Below are 14,339 nucleotides of genomic sequence, written 5' to 3' on the forward strand. Positions count from 1 at the left end.
CCTGACCCTGGGTCTGGCACTGCCTGGACCACCCTCCCAAGGATCACTGACCCTTCGGAGATGCAAAGTGCCCCCCTAAGCCCTGCCCAGACCTACTCTTTACCCCGATCCTAGACCACCCTTGACCTCCAAGTCAACAACAGTTGGTGTCCACGGACTTTTCCCCCAGTTCACCCATTGCTCACTAGGGCCACCTCAGTGGCTACAACCAGGACGAATTCCATATGAGTCAACAAGCTTTATTGGTCAGGCAAGGGGTTATGGAAAAGGGACTAAGCCAGGAGTTGAGGCTGGGGAATCCAGAGGCTACAGGGTCAGTGGGGGAGCCTGGGGGGCTGGCTAGGAGGAGCAGAGTTCTCAGCGGGTGGTCTGGTGGACCTGCTCGCGGGAGGAGATGACCTTGCCATCCTGGACCTCTTCCACAATGGTGCGCACCTGGCGTGTGGTCACGGCTGCAGGAGACAGACAATCCGAGGTGGGGTGGGGGCCGAGAAACCCTGGCTCAGCCCCCAGTTCCCTGAGTAGAGCTAGCTCTCCCGCCACAGCCATTTGCGGTCCCTGCCTCTTCTCACCTCTCAATATCACATCCAGACACTCGTCCCTCCTGCTCTTGCCACTCCCTGTCCCATCCCCTCCCTGTGGCAGTGCCCCTGTAGGAGTCCAGCTTCCCAGATGGGAGGTTTGATCCTGACCCACTGTGTCCTTCTGCAAGACTGGGTGCTACCCAGTGGGGTCTATCTCTATTTCTCTGCAGTCTCCAGGGCATGGGCTAGGCTCCTGTCTCCTTCATCTCCAGACTGGGATCTCCAAGACAAGAACCAGGTCCGCATCACCCCCGTTAGACTAGATTCCCCGGGGCCAGGATCTTATCTTTCCCATCACACTGGGATCTAGAAGGCAAGGAAGGCAAGGACCATGTCCCTTTCTCCCTTCAGACTACAGATCCCAGGGTCAGGACTGCTCATCTGTAAGGTTCTCAAGAACAAAGACCACGAGAGACCATGTCCCTAATCTCCCTGTCAGAGGAGAGTCTCCAGGGCTAGGACCAGTTCTGCCCCAATCAAACTAGGATCTCTAGGGTAAGGACCATCTCTCTGCCCTGCCCCCATCAGACTAGTGTCTCCCTCATCTGATTCCCTTGAGCATCAATCCTGAGCCCTAACAGGTCCCTTTCTACACACATCCCTACTGAGGATCAGCTGTCATTCCCTGCAGGTCCTGGGACCCTCCCCAGCAATGAGCAGATGGGTTGCCTGCCCCGTGCACCCCCACCCTCAGCTACCGAGATCCTTACGTTCTTTGGGCTTGTAGTGAGTCAGGCTGGAGGAAAAAAAAAGAGAGAGAGAAAGAGGAGATTAGATTTGGGTCTGAGAGTTCCACCCCCACTCCAGACCCCCAGCCCCTGGCCCCTGGCTCCCCGCCCCCACTCACTGGGCATCCTCGCCCTCCAGCAGGCGGCGGTAGGTGGCGATCTCCTGCTCCAGCCGCGTCTTCACGTCCAGCAGGATCTTGTACTCCTGGTTCTGCTGCTCCATCTCGCAGCGCAGCTGGGCCAGCTGCTCCTCCACGCTGCCGATCAGCCCCTGGATCTGGGCCAGCTGCACGCAGTAGCGGTTCTCTGTCTCAGCCAGGCTACCTTCCAGGGATGCTTTCTGCAGGAGGGCAGGAGGCTCAGGGGTCAGCAAGGGGGGTCAGTGCCCCCTCCAGGGTCCCTGGTGCACCCCAGGCCTGGCAGCTCCCCTACCATGCTGAGCTGGGACTGCAGCTCGATCTCCAAGGCCTGCATGGTGCGCCGGAGCTCGGAGATCTCGCTCTTGCCGCTCTGTACCAGCTCGCTGTTGGTGGCCACCTCGCGGTTCAGCTCCTCTGTCTGCAGACAGGACACAGGAGAGTGCAGCGTGAGCTTGGGATCCCTTCTCCAAGTCAGATGACACCCACGGCCTCCGTATGATCAGCCCAGGGCCCATGCTGTGCCCACACGGGCACCTGGGGCTCTCCCCACCCCCCATAACTCCCCTGGACACGGTCACCTTCCTGATCTCCGCTGGGCCTCTCAGCCCCCTCCCAAACCTAACTGTGGGAGCAATGTGCCTTCTCACCAGCATCCCACTTTCCAAAGCCCAGAAACCTCCTGGCCTGTTGATGCAGTGGGTGACCCTGATCCCATGGGGTCGATATGGCTCACTGAGGATAGGGCACCCCCAAGATGCCAGGTACTGGGCATCAGTCAGGATTCAGTCCTTGCCCCCCATCCGCTGGGAGAGGCCTCCGGGCCGCAGCAGCCCCCACCTTGCTAAAGAACCAGTCCTCGGCGTCCTTGCGGTTCTTCTCTGCCATCTTCTCGTACTGGTCACGCATCTCAGACAGGATCCGGCTCAGGTCCACGCCAGGGGCGGCGTCCATCTCCACGTTGATCTCACCACCCACCTGGCCTCGCAGGGCGTTCATCTCCTGTGGGGGAGGGAGGTGTGGGTGTGGGCATGTGGACCTGTCCTGCTCTCTTACTCTCCAGACCCCTCCCAAGGAGCCCCCCTTCATTCTGCCTCTACCCCCTGCCCCTCCTGTTGACTCTTGTTCATCTGCTCTGCATGGGCTCTGCCTCCGCCGTCAGACTGGAGGTTCCCTAAGGACAGGTTCTATGCCCCCCCCATTAGACTGAGGGCTCTCCAAAGATAAAATCTAATTCTTAGGCCAGTACACCTAAGACATCCCCTTGAATTCCCAAACTTCCACATAGGGTCCAGGTTCAAGGGTTTGGGCTAGAACAAGGAGACCTCCTCACTGTCCCCTTGTCCTCTTGAGGGAGGCCAGGATGGGGAGAAGGGGCCTCTGTGGACCCTGGGAGGGTCCCCAGATTCAGGGAAACAGGGTGGTACATGGAAGGGACTAGGGGTCAGGGCTCCACAAACAGGGCTGTCCCATAAGGTGACCAGCCCTGGAGCACCTGCTCTGTGCTCTTCCCTCGGTCCCAGCCCTGGCACAGTTCCAGAGCCCTGCCACCCCCTCCGCAGCCTTTTTGACCTGCTGCCCCACCACCGCACCTCCTCATGGTTCTTCCGCAGGTAGGCCAGCTCCTCCTTGAGGTTCTCGATCTGCATCTCCAGGTCGGCCCTGGCCAGGGTCAGCTCGTCCAACACCCTGCGCAGGCCATTGGTGTCGGCCTCCACACTCACCCGCAGGGCCTGCTCCGTCTCAAACCTGCAAAAGGAAACAGAGACTTAGTCTTGATGCTTGGACCCACAGGCAGGCCCAGGTCCTGGCCAGCATCCGGCCTCTGATGGTGAGGCACCATGGAGGTGAGGGTGTGGAGTGGAAGCAGAATGCTGCCTCAGGGCCCTGGGACCCTGTGGGGCCAAGCCCCACCCCCACTGGGCTTCTAGCTTCTCTCTTCTCTGCCTCCTGCCTCACCTCCCTCTCTCTGCCTAAGCCCAGCGGCCTTCAGAATTTGCTGCATTTGCCACATCCATGACTAAGTGGTGGACTCCCCCACCCCAGCTGCTGGCCCTTGCCATAGCAACTGCGGTCCTGGGGTGAGGAGGGGGGCCCCGGTTCCTCCCAGCCCCCTGGCCAGGGCTCACTTGGTGCGGAAGTCATCAGCTGCCAGGCGGGCGTTGTCAATCTGCAGCAGGATGTTGGCATTGTCCACGGTGGCCGTGAGGATCTGCGGAGACGGGAAAGTGGTAAGGCCATCGGTAAGGAGTAGCTCAGCCCAGACCAGGGTTCTGAGATGGATCTTCCTGCCTGGAGGCCAGTATGTGGCTGTCTTCAGGAAGGCTCTCTTCCTGCCCAGCCCCTCACCTTTACCAGGCAGTAATTGTTGGCAGAGGAGGGGCCGGCAGGGGTCTGAGGCACTGAAGCTTGCCTCCTCTCCCCACCCCCAGACCTGCCTCCTCCCACAAGGACCCCCATGCCAGGCTCCCTTCAACCAGAGCAGGCAGCCAGCTGGGAGTGCCCAGCTGGGAAGAGAAGAATGGGAGAGATCCCCTGGGGCAGAAGTTGTTCCAGAATCCCAGACAGAGCAACAGATGTGAACAACCCCCTCATTTTACAATTGGGGAGATGGTGCCCCTGAGAGGCTCCCCCAAAAGGCCCCTACAAGAGCCCTCACCAATGAGTAGTTCCAAATCAGAAGTCATGACCCCTGTTGGGCCCAAACCCCAGACTCCAGCAGGCAGCTCTGCCCTTGGGAGGTCTGCTGAACCGCATTCTTGAGGGGACAGTGGGAGGGGACAGGGGGAGGGGGACAGATGGGGAAGCCAGAAAAATCCCCAAATAAGACACACAGAGGCCTTCCTGAGGTCCCGCCCCCTGTCTCCACCTCCCCCTCCCAGCAGGTGCCGTCTTGAACTCACTAGATCCCTCACCCCACCATCACCCAAAATCCCCCTCTTGCTTCAAGAAGAGAGATGCCCACGTATCTGGCAGCCCATGGGCCCAGCCTCTACGCGCATCCACTCATCTTATCCTCCAATGACATGAGGTGGTGGCAACAAGCTCTGTGATGAGGAAACTGAGGCCCAGAGGAGCTCCATGAGGCTCACTTGTCCCTGGCCCAGACTGCTGCCCCCCGTAAAGGGGAATGTGGGCCACACAGTGGCTCCAAGGTGGGTTCCCAGAGGCCAACCCAGAGCCAAGCTGTCCTCAGCTCCCTGAGAGCCCGTGGCAGCCCCCTAGGCTGACTCCAGGCCATGGTCAAGGATACCAGATGCGGGGGAGGAGAAGCCATGCCCTCCAAAGGCTCTGTCCCACCAGCAGGCCCTACCTTGTTCTTCAGGTCCTCGATGGTCTGGTAGTAGTGGCTATAGTCACGGGCGGGCCCCGGGGCCTGCTTCTGGTACCAGTCCCGGATCTTCACCTCCAGCTCAGTGTTGGCCTCCTCCAGGGCGCGCACCTTGTCCAGGTAGGAGGCCAGCCGGTCGTTGAGGTTCTGCATGGTGGCCTTCTCCCCACCCGCCAGCAGCCCGTCCACGGCCCCAAAGCTGCCGCCATAACCACTGCCAGAGCCAAAGCTGTAGCAGCTCGAATAGCTGCTGCCCCCGAGGGCACTGCCCAGGCCCCCCGCAGACCCCAGCCTGCAGGAGCCAGGGCCCAGGCTGCCAGACAGCCGGCAGGAGGTGCGGGACGAGCCGCCCCCCAGGCCAGAGGAGCCCTTGATGGAGCTGGAGGAGGTGAACTGGCGGATGGTGGTGGTCATGGTGGCAGCGGCGGGTGGCAGGCAGGCACAGAGTAAGAGGGCGAGAGAGGAGAGAGGTCCGAGGTGCGTGTGGCTGCCGGGACTCGCCCGCCGCCTTTATAGATCGACAAGTGGGCGTAGCGATTACAACAGGCTCGCTCCTCTGTTTCCATTCTCCTGAGCTTTCATCACTGCTGGCTGCCTGCCAGCTCCCAGGTGGCTGCCGGCCCCCTCCCCTCCCACCATTGGGGCTTTGCCTCATTTCCCCGAACCCCCGTGCTGGGTATCTGCGCAAGTGCATGTCTCTGGTCTCAGGCCTGTCACCTGTGATTCAGGCAGGCCCTCCAGCTATGCTTTCCCATGACCTAATACGGAGAAGAGGAGAAGCAGGACGTCACCGTCACCGGGCCCTCCCAGGCAGCTGCCACCCCAGCCCAGCCCACCGGGCCCCCGTGTCTGGCAGGGAAACCGGTCGGGGAACCAGGCAGACCCCGGCCTGAGGCCGGTCTCCTTCACCACATGCCACACCACAGTCCTGGCCCGGGGCTGGGTGCTGGGGAGAGGGTGAGGACTGAGACCCTGTCCCACCTTGGACACTGGACTTAAGCCCACTAGGCTCACCACACAACACAGCGACTCTCAGGTTACCACCCCATTTTACAGATAAGGAAACTTCGAGAGGGATAGTGTCCCGCTGGCCCATCTGACCACAGAACCGGGCTGGCAGGGCTCCTGCTTCCTTCATCCCCAGTGTGCCACAGAGCCCAACACTTCCCACAGCCCCCGACACACTGCCCCCGCCCTCTGCAGAGCCCTGGCACCAGCTCCAGGAGCTGTGATTCCATCTGGCCACACTGCCCCTATCCCTGGAAACCCCAGGGACCCAGCCTGCCCCTCTAACCTTTCCCCACCTCCCTCCTGGGCCAGGGTGGGCAAGGAAGAGCTTAAGTAGAGAGCTTAAGTGGCGAGCCGGGGGTGGGGGGGCGAGGGGAGACCCTCCCTGTGAAAGGACGGCCGTGCCCCTGGCCACTCTCCTTATCCCTCCTGTACCCAAAGAGGCCTCAGGGGGAGGTGAGGGGCAGCCACCTCAAGTGCCGGCCAGATGGAAATATAAAGGACACTGCCTAAGGGTCTTCCTGAGAACCCCCAGCGAGTCCTTCCCACCCCGAAGCCTCCCCCAGAAGCCCACCCCAGTCCCCTCATGGAGCCCCCACCCACCCTGCCCACCACCCTCAGCCTGGCCCTGGGTCCCGGGGTCCCGGCAGGCTTGCTGAATGGAATGTGGCCGTGTCCCAGATTGCTGATGGCTTCCACTTCCCAGGCAGGCCCAGACATCCCCTCCTAGCAGCTGAGAGAGATTCCCCAACAGCCCGGCAGCTGCCAAGCCACCAGAGCAAACAGGACGCCCCCCACGCTCACACACACAGCAGCCACCCCGCCCCACAGACTCCCCGAGCTGGGCCAAGCTGGTCTCCTGGGCTGGCCGTGCCACCGCCACCCCCTCTCGCCCATCAACACCTTGGACCATGCCTTTAGAAAGCCCCCTGCCCAGCCCTTCTCCCTCTGATCTTGAACCCAGACCTGCCCCAGGCTGAGGCAGGGAGTTCTCTAGAAGGGGTGTGGTTCCCCAGAAAGTCTATGGGGCCCTCCTGCAGACCAGCCCATGGGGACCCACGGGCTGATTCTTAGAAACTTTCCCAGCTTGATGGGCTCTCCCATCCCTTTGCCCTCAATCTCCTGCCTTCTTCCCTCTGGCCTCCCGGGAGCCCCCCAGGCCTGGATGAGGCGGACAGAACAGGTTTGCAGGTGACAAGTGTCACCCAAGCCCTCAAACTGTCCTCCTCCCCAGTCCCTCAGCACACACCGCCCCAAGCCAATGACTGGACCAGATCACACGAGGCATTGAACTTCAGGCAAAGCTTTAATAGCAGACACTGGGGCAATTCTAGGAGGACCCTCGGTGAGGGGCTGCAGGAAACAGATACAGAAAGGCAACAGCTCTTGGCTGGTGGCCCAGATGGGCACTCAGGGTGCGGCACTAGCATGCTGGGAGCCCAAGGCGATGGCTCCCCCGTGACCCTCGAGGCTGGGCTGTCACAGGTGGAAAGGGGCCTCAGTGTGTGGAGCGGTGGACCTGCTCGCGGGAGGAGACCACCTTGCCATCCTGGACTTCCTCCATAATGGTGCGCACCTGGCGGGTGGTCACTGTGGCTGCAGGCGGTGGAGGAGGGGGCACAGGAAATCTCAGGCCCGAGCCCCTCCCCCAGTCTCCCGCACAGACGGGTCCCCGGCCTCTCCCCACTCCCTTCGGGCCAGACAGGGCAGGCTCTTACCTTCCCGGGTGGGCTGTGAGATCAGGGAAGAGGAGTACTGGGTGGCCAGGCTGCAGGGAGGGAGAGGGAGACCTGTCAGTGCAGGGGTGCGGGCCAGGAGCCCGGCCCCGTGGAGAAGGAGCGGCTGGGGAGGACTAGGGCGAGGGGAGAGAGGTCCCAGCAAACCAGAGAGAAATCACAGCTGAGAATACCACAAGGGTCAAAGGGCATCGGCCCCGTGGGCAGGACTAAGGAAAGGGGACACCCCCACAGGAGGCCCAGAGGCACTTTGTGGCTAACCAGGGATTTACAAGGAGAAGCTGAGCAAGTGGTTTTTCCATATCCCAAAGGGCCCAACAAACAGACTCTCTTAAAGCGGGAGAGAGAGTGGTTAGACTATAGGTGCGCTTTGCCATCGTCAGGGAGCAAAAAGCTGGAATGTATGACTTAGCATGGAGATTCCAGGACATTCTCAGCCCCTTTACACTGGGGCCCGGATGTACCCTCCCAGCTCCAACCCAGATCACCACCCACCCGGCTCCTTATTCCATCCCGGGTAATGGCATCACCAGCCAGTCATCAGAACCAGAAACCCAGGGTCATCGTCCTCCGCTCCTTCGTGGGCTCACTCAACACGTGTTGCGTCCCTCCAGGGAGCCACGCTCGCCCCCACGTCCAGGCATCTAGCGCTGCTGTTTTTAACTACAACACATCCTCTCCACACACCACCTGCCTCTCCCTGCCCTCCACCCCCGCCTTACAGCAGGGCTTCTCTGGCCCGACTCCCTGCTCCTGCCTCCTGACAGGTCTCCCTGCCCCCACCAGGGCCCTTCTGATGCATTTCTCCCTATGCAGCCAGAGCGAACATTCTAAGACATCTCGATGATAGTACCACTCCTCTGTGCAAAATCCCTCCGTGGCTCCCCGTTTCCCACACCGTCTAGTCCAGACCCTTTCGTTCGGCCTTCAGTGCTCCTCACGGCGGGACCCCTGCCAGTGTCACCTCCTGCAGACCTCTGCACCTCCCCAGCACAAACGTCCCTGCTTGGATGCAGCGGCCCCCGACCTACCCAAGGGTGTGCCCCGGTGCCCCCACTCACTGGGCGTCCTCGCCCTCCAGCAGGCGGCGGTAGGTGGCGATCTCTTGCTCCAGCCGTGTCTTCACGTCCAGCAGTACCTGGTACTCGTTGTTCTGGCGCTCCATGTCACAGCGGAGCTCACACAGCTGCTGCTCGATGTTGCTGATGAGCCCCTGCAACTGGGCCAGCTGGGCCCCGTAGCGGGCCTCGGTCTCCGCCAGGCTGCCCTCCAGCGATGCTTTCTGTGGGCCAAGGCACGGGTGGCTGGGTGAGACCCAGCTGGGACCCTTCTCCAGGGCAGAGCACCCAGCAGGGGGACACATCCGCGTGGGTTTGCGGGTGCCGCCAGCACCATGGGGCAGTAACAGAGGCAGAGAGGGACCCATGTGAAGTGACAGGCTGGGTGGGGAATTCGGGTCCTCCGAATGGAAGTCTAGGAGGCTGGACCCACCCTGGGGTGACAGGTACAGGCCAGGGAGGGGGTCAGAGGCCCTACCATGCTGAGCTGGGACTGCAGCTCAATCTCCAGATTCTGCACGGAGCGGCGGAGCTCTGTGATCTCCGTCCTGCTGCTCTGCAGGGCCTCGGTGTTGGTGGCCACCTCACGGTTCAGCTCCTCCGTCTGGAAGGTGGGTCGGGGGTAGGGGGGCACAGGGGCTTGAGAAGGCTTGCAGAGGTGGGGCAGAGGACAGGGTCCACCTCCGAGCCCTGACCTCCCCGACCTGCTCCCCCAGCCCCTCCCTGGCTCTGGGGGCTGCAAACACACCCGCACACAGACACCCTCTGTGCCCACCCTGGGACTCAGTGGACCCACCGTGCTTTGCATTCAATAGTCCTACTGAGCACTGCGCAAAAACAGCTTTTACTCTCTTTGTGCCTGTTACTGTCCTAGGTACTGTAGCTGCTAGGTGTGTGTTTACTAAGGGCATGAGGTATTCATCCAAACACACACATACCTACAAATATGCTGGGGGAAGCCCCAGACAGGGATGACGGGCCCTGGATCCATTCCCCAGGCCGCAGCGTGGCTTGTGTGAGCCTGAGGCCCCTCTGAGCCCCACAATCTGCATCTGGACATGAGCAGTGGGTCCAACTGGTTTCCAAAGGTCCTTCCAGCTGGGACAGCTGTGATCTACAAGTTTTCCAGCCTGTTCTCAGGACCCAGCACACATATGGAGCAAGTTCACACTTGCTCATGCACGGCCACCCACCTTGCTGAAGAACCAGTCCTCGGCGTCCTTGCGGTTCTTCTCCGCCATCTTCTCATACTGGTCGCGCATCTCGTTCAGGATGCGGCTCAGGTCCACGCCGGGGGCGGCGTCCATCTCCACGCTGACGTCCCCGCCCACCTGGCCTCTCAGAGCATTCATTTCCTGGGCAAGAGGAGAACAGGAGCTCACCAGGGCCATCCCAGGGAGAGACCCTGGGGCCGGGCCTCTCTCCCTCAGGGAGATGGGTACCGATGACCGACAGACACAGACAGACAGCCCAATGGCTCCTCCCCTTGAAGATGGAGGTGGATGTGATCATGTCTTGAACATGCAGGGCTGTGAATATGGACCATCTCCCCCAACTCTCACTCAGAGATGGACTTTGCCCAGTTCCAATGTGTGCGGGGCAAGGAGAGACGGTAACTCCCCAGCCCGTCAGGGGATGAGCTGGGACAGCCTCACTCACCTCCCTGACCACCCGCCTCGTCCCCTGCCCCCAACCGCACAGGGGAAGCAGTCCCGTGCTGGCATCTGCAGAACCAGAACTTGCTAGGAGATGTTAATCTGCTGGGGCGGGGACGCAATCTGTATGACCAGCCTCAAAGCCAAGTGGAGACACTTTCTGGGCTCCTGCTTCTCCAAGATTAGACTCCCCTAGCATGGGCCAGCCCAGAGGTTGGCCCAGAAGGAAGCCGCAGGCTCATTAGTCTCCCTACAGGGTCTGGGATCCTGACCCTTGGGTTGAGCCTTAGGGTCTGTAGGACTCCAAGACTCTCTGAAAAAGGGAGGTGGGAGAGATGGCAAAGTGGTGGCGTCAGACGTGGGTGTGGCTATGGGTCAGACAGACCTGTGCAGCTCTGGATAAATCCCTTCACCTCCCGAGCCTCAGTCTCTTCACTGGTGAGGGAAGGAAAGAGCACCCTTCTCCCAGGGCCACTGTCAGTATCAGCTGAGATAATTGCCATGAATCACTTGTAATGTGCTGAGCAGATTTTGGTTGTTGTTATGACTATCACTATTACAATTAATTAGAGTAATTAGCATGCGTGTTCTTAGACTGATTTGCTCATCAGATAGTTAACTGCCACCACTCAATAGGTCGTGCCTTGAGGGACAAGGGAAGTATCTTCGGGGGGAGAGGGTCCTCCAGGCCTCGTGCAGGGCCCCCTGAGGGTCTCCCAGGTTCAGGGCCAGAACTAGACTGAGAGCATGGCCTTGGCCCAGGAAGATTTGGGAGCCCCAGCCTTGCTTATTCCCAGGTGAGTTTCTCTTACACTTCCAGGACAGCCTCACCTCCTCGTGGTTCTTCTTCAGGAAGGCCAGCTCCTCCTTGAGGTTCTCGATCTGCATCTCCAGGTCGGCCCTGGCCAGGGTCAGCTCGTCCAGCACCCTGCGCAGGCCATTGGTGTCGGCCTCCACGGTCATCCGCAGGTTCAGCTCAGTCTCGTACCTGGAAAGGGTGGAGGCATGAGCCAAGGAGCGCCCCAGGACACCCCCTTGTACGCACAGAGAGCTCTGGTGTGCAGAGCCGGGCCCAACACCCGCCCCCGGGGACAACCCTGGAGGCGCAGGCTCACTTGTTGCGGAAGTCATCAGCTGCCAGACGGGCGTTGTCGATCTGCAGCACCAAGCTGGCATTGTCGATGGTGGCCGCCAGGATCTGGGAGGCACAGTGGGCTGGGTGAGCAAGCACCCTGGGAAGGCCCCGCAACACCCTTCTTGCAGCCCCTTTGGAGAGTGGACCAGATAGAGGAGATGAGGGCCCCGCAATCTCCCCCTCAGGGCACCCTGCGAGAGGGCCCACAGAGTGGTGGGGGCGCAGTGCCCAGGCACAGGTAACCATGAGGTCAGGAGAGACCCATAATATTCCCGTGCACCTCACTCTCTCTTCCCCAACTGAGATCACCTCTAGGCTCGGTTGCCCCCTCCTCCAGGAAGCCCTCCTCCACACACCCCATGTGTGTCCCTCCTTCCGGTCACACCTCCTCCCTGCCCATCTCCTTCACAACACTTCTCCCAACTGTGATTTTCTCCACAACTTTTTTGGTCATTTCCTCCACTGGACTCAGCTCCAGGGGGACAAGGCCATATCTGTATCACTCTTCGGAATCCCTAGCCCTGGGCAAAGTACCTGGCCCAGAGTCAGCCCCCAAGAAACATTGGTTTAATTAGGCAATTAATTAATTAATTAATTAATTAACAAGATTATGACCAGCCCCACCTCAAACCTAAAGCAAAGTTCTCTCTTCCCACAGGGTCACCTGAGTGGTTGAAATGAGAGCAGGGAAGGGGCTTTGGAGGGGGCAGAAGGTCAGTTATTATTACTGCTGCTGTCACTGTTATCGTCAGAAAAGCTGAGAGGCTGTACTCCAGAGCCACGTGGGCAGAAGGAGAGGGAGGCCCCTAAATGCTGCCCAGAGGGAGGAAGAGGAAGTCTTAGTGGAGGTGGCAGATGAGCTGGGAAGAATCTGGAAGCTTTTAAGGCTGAGGGTTGATGTGCAGAAGGTGTAAGAGGAAGCAGCCTCAGCAGCCAAAAAGTAGCTCCAATAGCCTCGTTCTGGGCCTCAGAGTCCCCTTCGGGGCCGTGTGAAGTGACCCTGGGTCTCTGTTTCCAGAGTGAGCCCAAGGGCCAATTTGTTACCCATCCTTGGCCTCAGTGGCCTACAGACCCGTCTCCTACCCACCTCCCTGCTCAGGAGGCTGATTGGGCTTAGCAAGGGGCCCTTGTGAAAACCCCCGAGGGGCGCAGTGACTCAGAGGGGCGGAGGCCTGATGCTCGGGCACAGGGGGGTTGTGGTGAGGAGCTGGCTGACCCCGAAGCTTGGAATGCTGACTCACCAGGGCTCCCCTGGGTTCCCTGCTGCTCAGACCAAGGCCCATATCTGATCTGGCACTCCCAGTCATTCTGCTTCCAGGGGGCAATTGCAGGAATTCCCTTCCTGGCCGAGGTCCCGGGAAGGAGCAGACAAAGCCCCTCACAGGGCAGCACCAGACCTGACTCCCTACCAGGAAAGAGCAGGCCCCAGCCTGGCCTCCCCTAAACATCCCGGCATTTCTTTCAGCTCTCACCTGCCTCCGGGTGGCACGGGCTGCAGCACCAAAGGACCCTCCGGGGCGGGTCTCGTGCAGAAGACCCAGGCACCCCGTTCACAGAATGCCAAGGCCATGCTCTTAGAGGTCATGAGCATGTGGGTATGTGTTGTGTTCTCCTTCAGACTCACTTAATCCCTTCCCTTGGGAGCTTCCAGTCTGAGCAGGAAGACATAGATCCTTCTCTCAGGGACCCCCAGAGTGACTTTCCATGGTCATGCCAGTGAGAGAGTGAATGAAGGAAGGAACCAATGAATGATGGAGACCCAGGGCAGAGAAGAAATGTGGGAAAAGGTCCAAAGTTGGGAGGGAGGGAGTCAGAAGCAGGTAGTAAGGACACAAGGCAGAGGGCAGGGAGCTGGCTGGCCCACACACCTTGTTCCTCAGGTCCTCGATGGTCTTGAAGTAGGGGCTGTAGTCGCGGGCGGGCCCCGGCCCCTGCTTCTGGTACCAGTCCCGGATCTTCACCTCCAGGTCTGCGTTGGCCTCCTCCAGGGCGCGCACCTTGTCCAGGTAGGAGGCCAGCCGGTCGTTGAGGTTCTGCATGGTCTCCTTCTCGCTGCCCCCCAGCAGGGCGTCCGCGGCACCAAAGCCAGAGCCGAAGCCCGCGCCGAAGCCGGAGCCGAAGCCCGCGCCGAAGCCAGAGCCGGAGCCGAAGCCCCCGCCCAGGCTGCAGGTGTAGCCCCCGCCGTAGCCGCCCCCCAAGCCCGCCGAGAAGCGGGATGAGGTGACCGACATGTTGCCACAGCTGCCGGCTCCCAGGAGGCTGGGGGCCCGGCAGGCGCCCCCCACACGAACCGAGGACACCCGAGAGAACCCCCCACCCGGCACACACAGGCCCTTGACGGAGCCGGAGGTTGAGAACTGGCGGATGCTGGTGGTGGTGGCAGCCATCGTGTCCACAAGTCAGGAGCAGGGTCTGGTCTGGACAGAGACCCCAGGCAGCTCTTTATAGCCAGGCTAAAATGGGGCTGGGCCCCCGGCCCTTGAAGTCAGAGCCAAAACCCCAGCCATGTAATTTATTTCCGTACCGGCCGCCCAGGGCCTGGGGCTCAGGCTGGACATGCCGAGTGCATCCCCCGGGCCCCATCCCCTACCAGCGCCTGGCCTGGACAGGTGGCCTCTTAGCAGCCCATTGTCTGTTGGGAAACAAAGGTGGCGTTGGAGCCGCAGCCCCGGGGCAGGGTGAACCTCCATTCTCGGCCACAATTAGGCGGCTGAGCTCATCCTTGGGGGCAGTCCGGAGAACCCAGCCCTGGGAGCCAGACAGGGCCTAGAACAAGGCTCCACAAGCCTGGAGCACGGAGGCTGGTCTGGCCCCCCAACCAGCATTCCCGAGCCCCAGGGAGAGGGTGGAAAGATTTGGGATGACACCCTCTCCCAGGTACAATGTGGCCCTGAGAGAGCACACGCACTGCCCCCCCCCCCGGCCCCCAGACCAAAGGAGAGAATCAGCCTCTACTTGAGGGATTCC

General features: G+C 60.8%; 2 protein-coding genes across 2 annotated transcripts; both read right to left on the minus strand.

Moving 5' to 3' along the window:
* Nucleotides 1-232: 232 nt before the first annotated feature.
* On the minus strand, nt 233-5,294 carry KRT17 (keratin 17). Its single transcript, XM_042966116.1, has 8 exons — nt 4,763-5,294; nt 3,579-3,661; nt 3,042-3,198; nt 2,290-2,451; nt 1,745-1,870; nt 1,432-1,652; nt 1,295-1,320; nt 233-452 (listed from the first exon to the last, which is right to left on the minus strand). Exons 1-8 carry the CDS (start codon nt 5,192-5,194, stop codon nt 358-360), a joined length of 1,302 nt encoding a protein of 433 aa, XP_042822050.1. The 5' UTR covers nt 5,195-5,294; the 3' UTR covers nt 233-357.
* A 1,809-nt stretch (nt 5,295-7,103) lies between these two features.
* On the minus strand, nt 7,104-13,940 carry LOC102970723 (keratin, type I cytoskeletal 42). The gene is made up of 8 exons (XM_015540021.2): nt 13,241-13,940; nt 11,353-11,435; nt 11,069-11,225; nt 9,776-9,937; nt 9,061-9,186; nt 8,586-8,806; nt 7,507-7,556; nt 7,104-7,384 (listed from the first exon to the last, which is right to left on the minus strand). Exons 1-8 carry the CDS (start codon nt 13,757-13,759, stop codon nt 7,287-7,289), a joined length of 1,416 nt encoding a protein of 471 aa, XP_015395507.2. The 5' UTR covers nt 13,760-13,940; the 3' UTR covers nt 7,104-7,286.
* Nucleotides 13,941-14,339: the final 399 nt, after the last annotated feature.

This window comes from Panthera tigris, chromosome E1 (genome assembly GCF_018350195.1).
Source record: "Panthera tigris isolate Pti1 chromosome E1, P.tigris_Pti1_mat1.1, whole genome shotgun sequence".
NCBI classification, from domain to species: Eukaryota; Metazoa; Chordata; class Mammalia; order Carnivora; family Felidae; genus Panthera; species Panthera tigris.

What these genes read in the sequence shown, in the direction of transcription:
- KRT17 (XM_042966116.1), bottom strand. Translation starts at nt 5,194, where the DNA reads ATGACCACCACCATCCGCCAGTTCACCTCCTCCAGCTCCATCAAGGGC. An exon ending in TGCAGTCCCAGCTCAGCATG is followed by an intron (nt 1,653 to 1,744) that starts GTAGGGGAGCTG and finishes GCCCTCCTGCAG; the next exon opens with AAAGCATCCCTGGAAGGTAG. An exon ending in TCACTACAAGCCCAAAGAAC is followed by an intron (nt 453 to 1,294) that starts GTAAGGATCTCG and finishes TGTCTCCTGCAG; the next exon opens with CCGTGACCACACGCCAGGTG.
- LOC102970723 (XM_015540021.2), bottom strand. Translation starts at nt 13,759, where the DNA reads ATGGCTGCCACCACCACCAGCATCCGCCAGTTCTCAACCTCCGGCTCC. An exon ending in AGGACTGGTTCTTCAGCAAG is followed by an intron (nt 9,187 to 9,775) that starts GTGGGTGGCCGT and finishes CCCACCTTCCAG; the next exon opens with ACGGAGGAGCTGAACCGTGA. An exon ending in CTCACAGCCCACCCGGGAAG is followed by an intron (nt 7,385 to 7,506) that starts GTAAGAGCCTGC and finishes CACCGCCTGCAG; the next exon opens with CCACAGTGACCACCCGCCAG.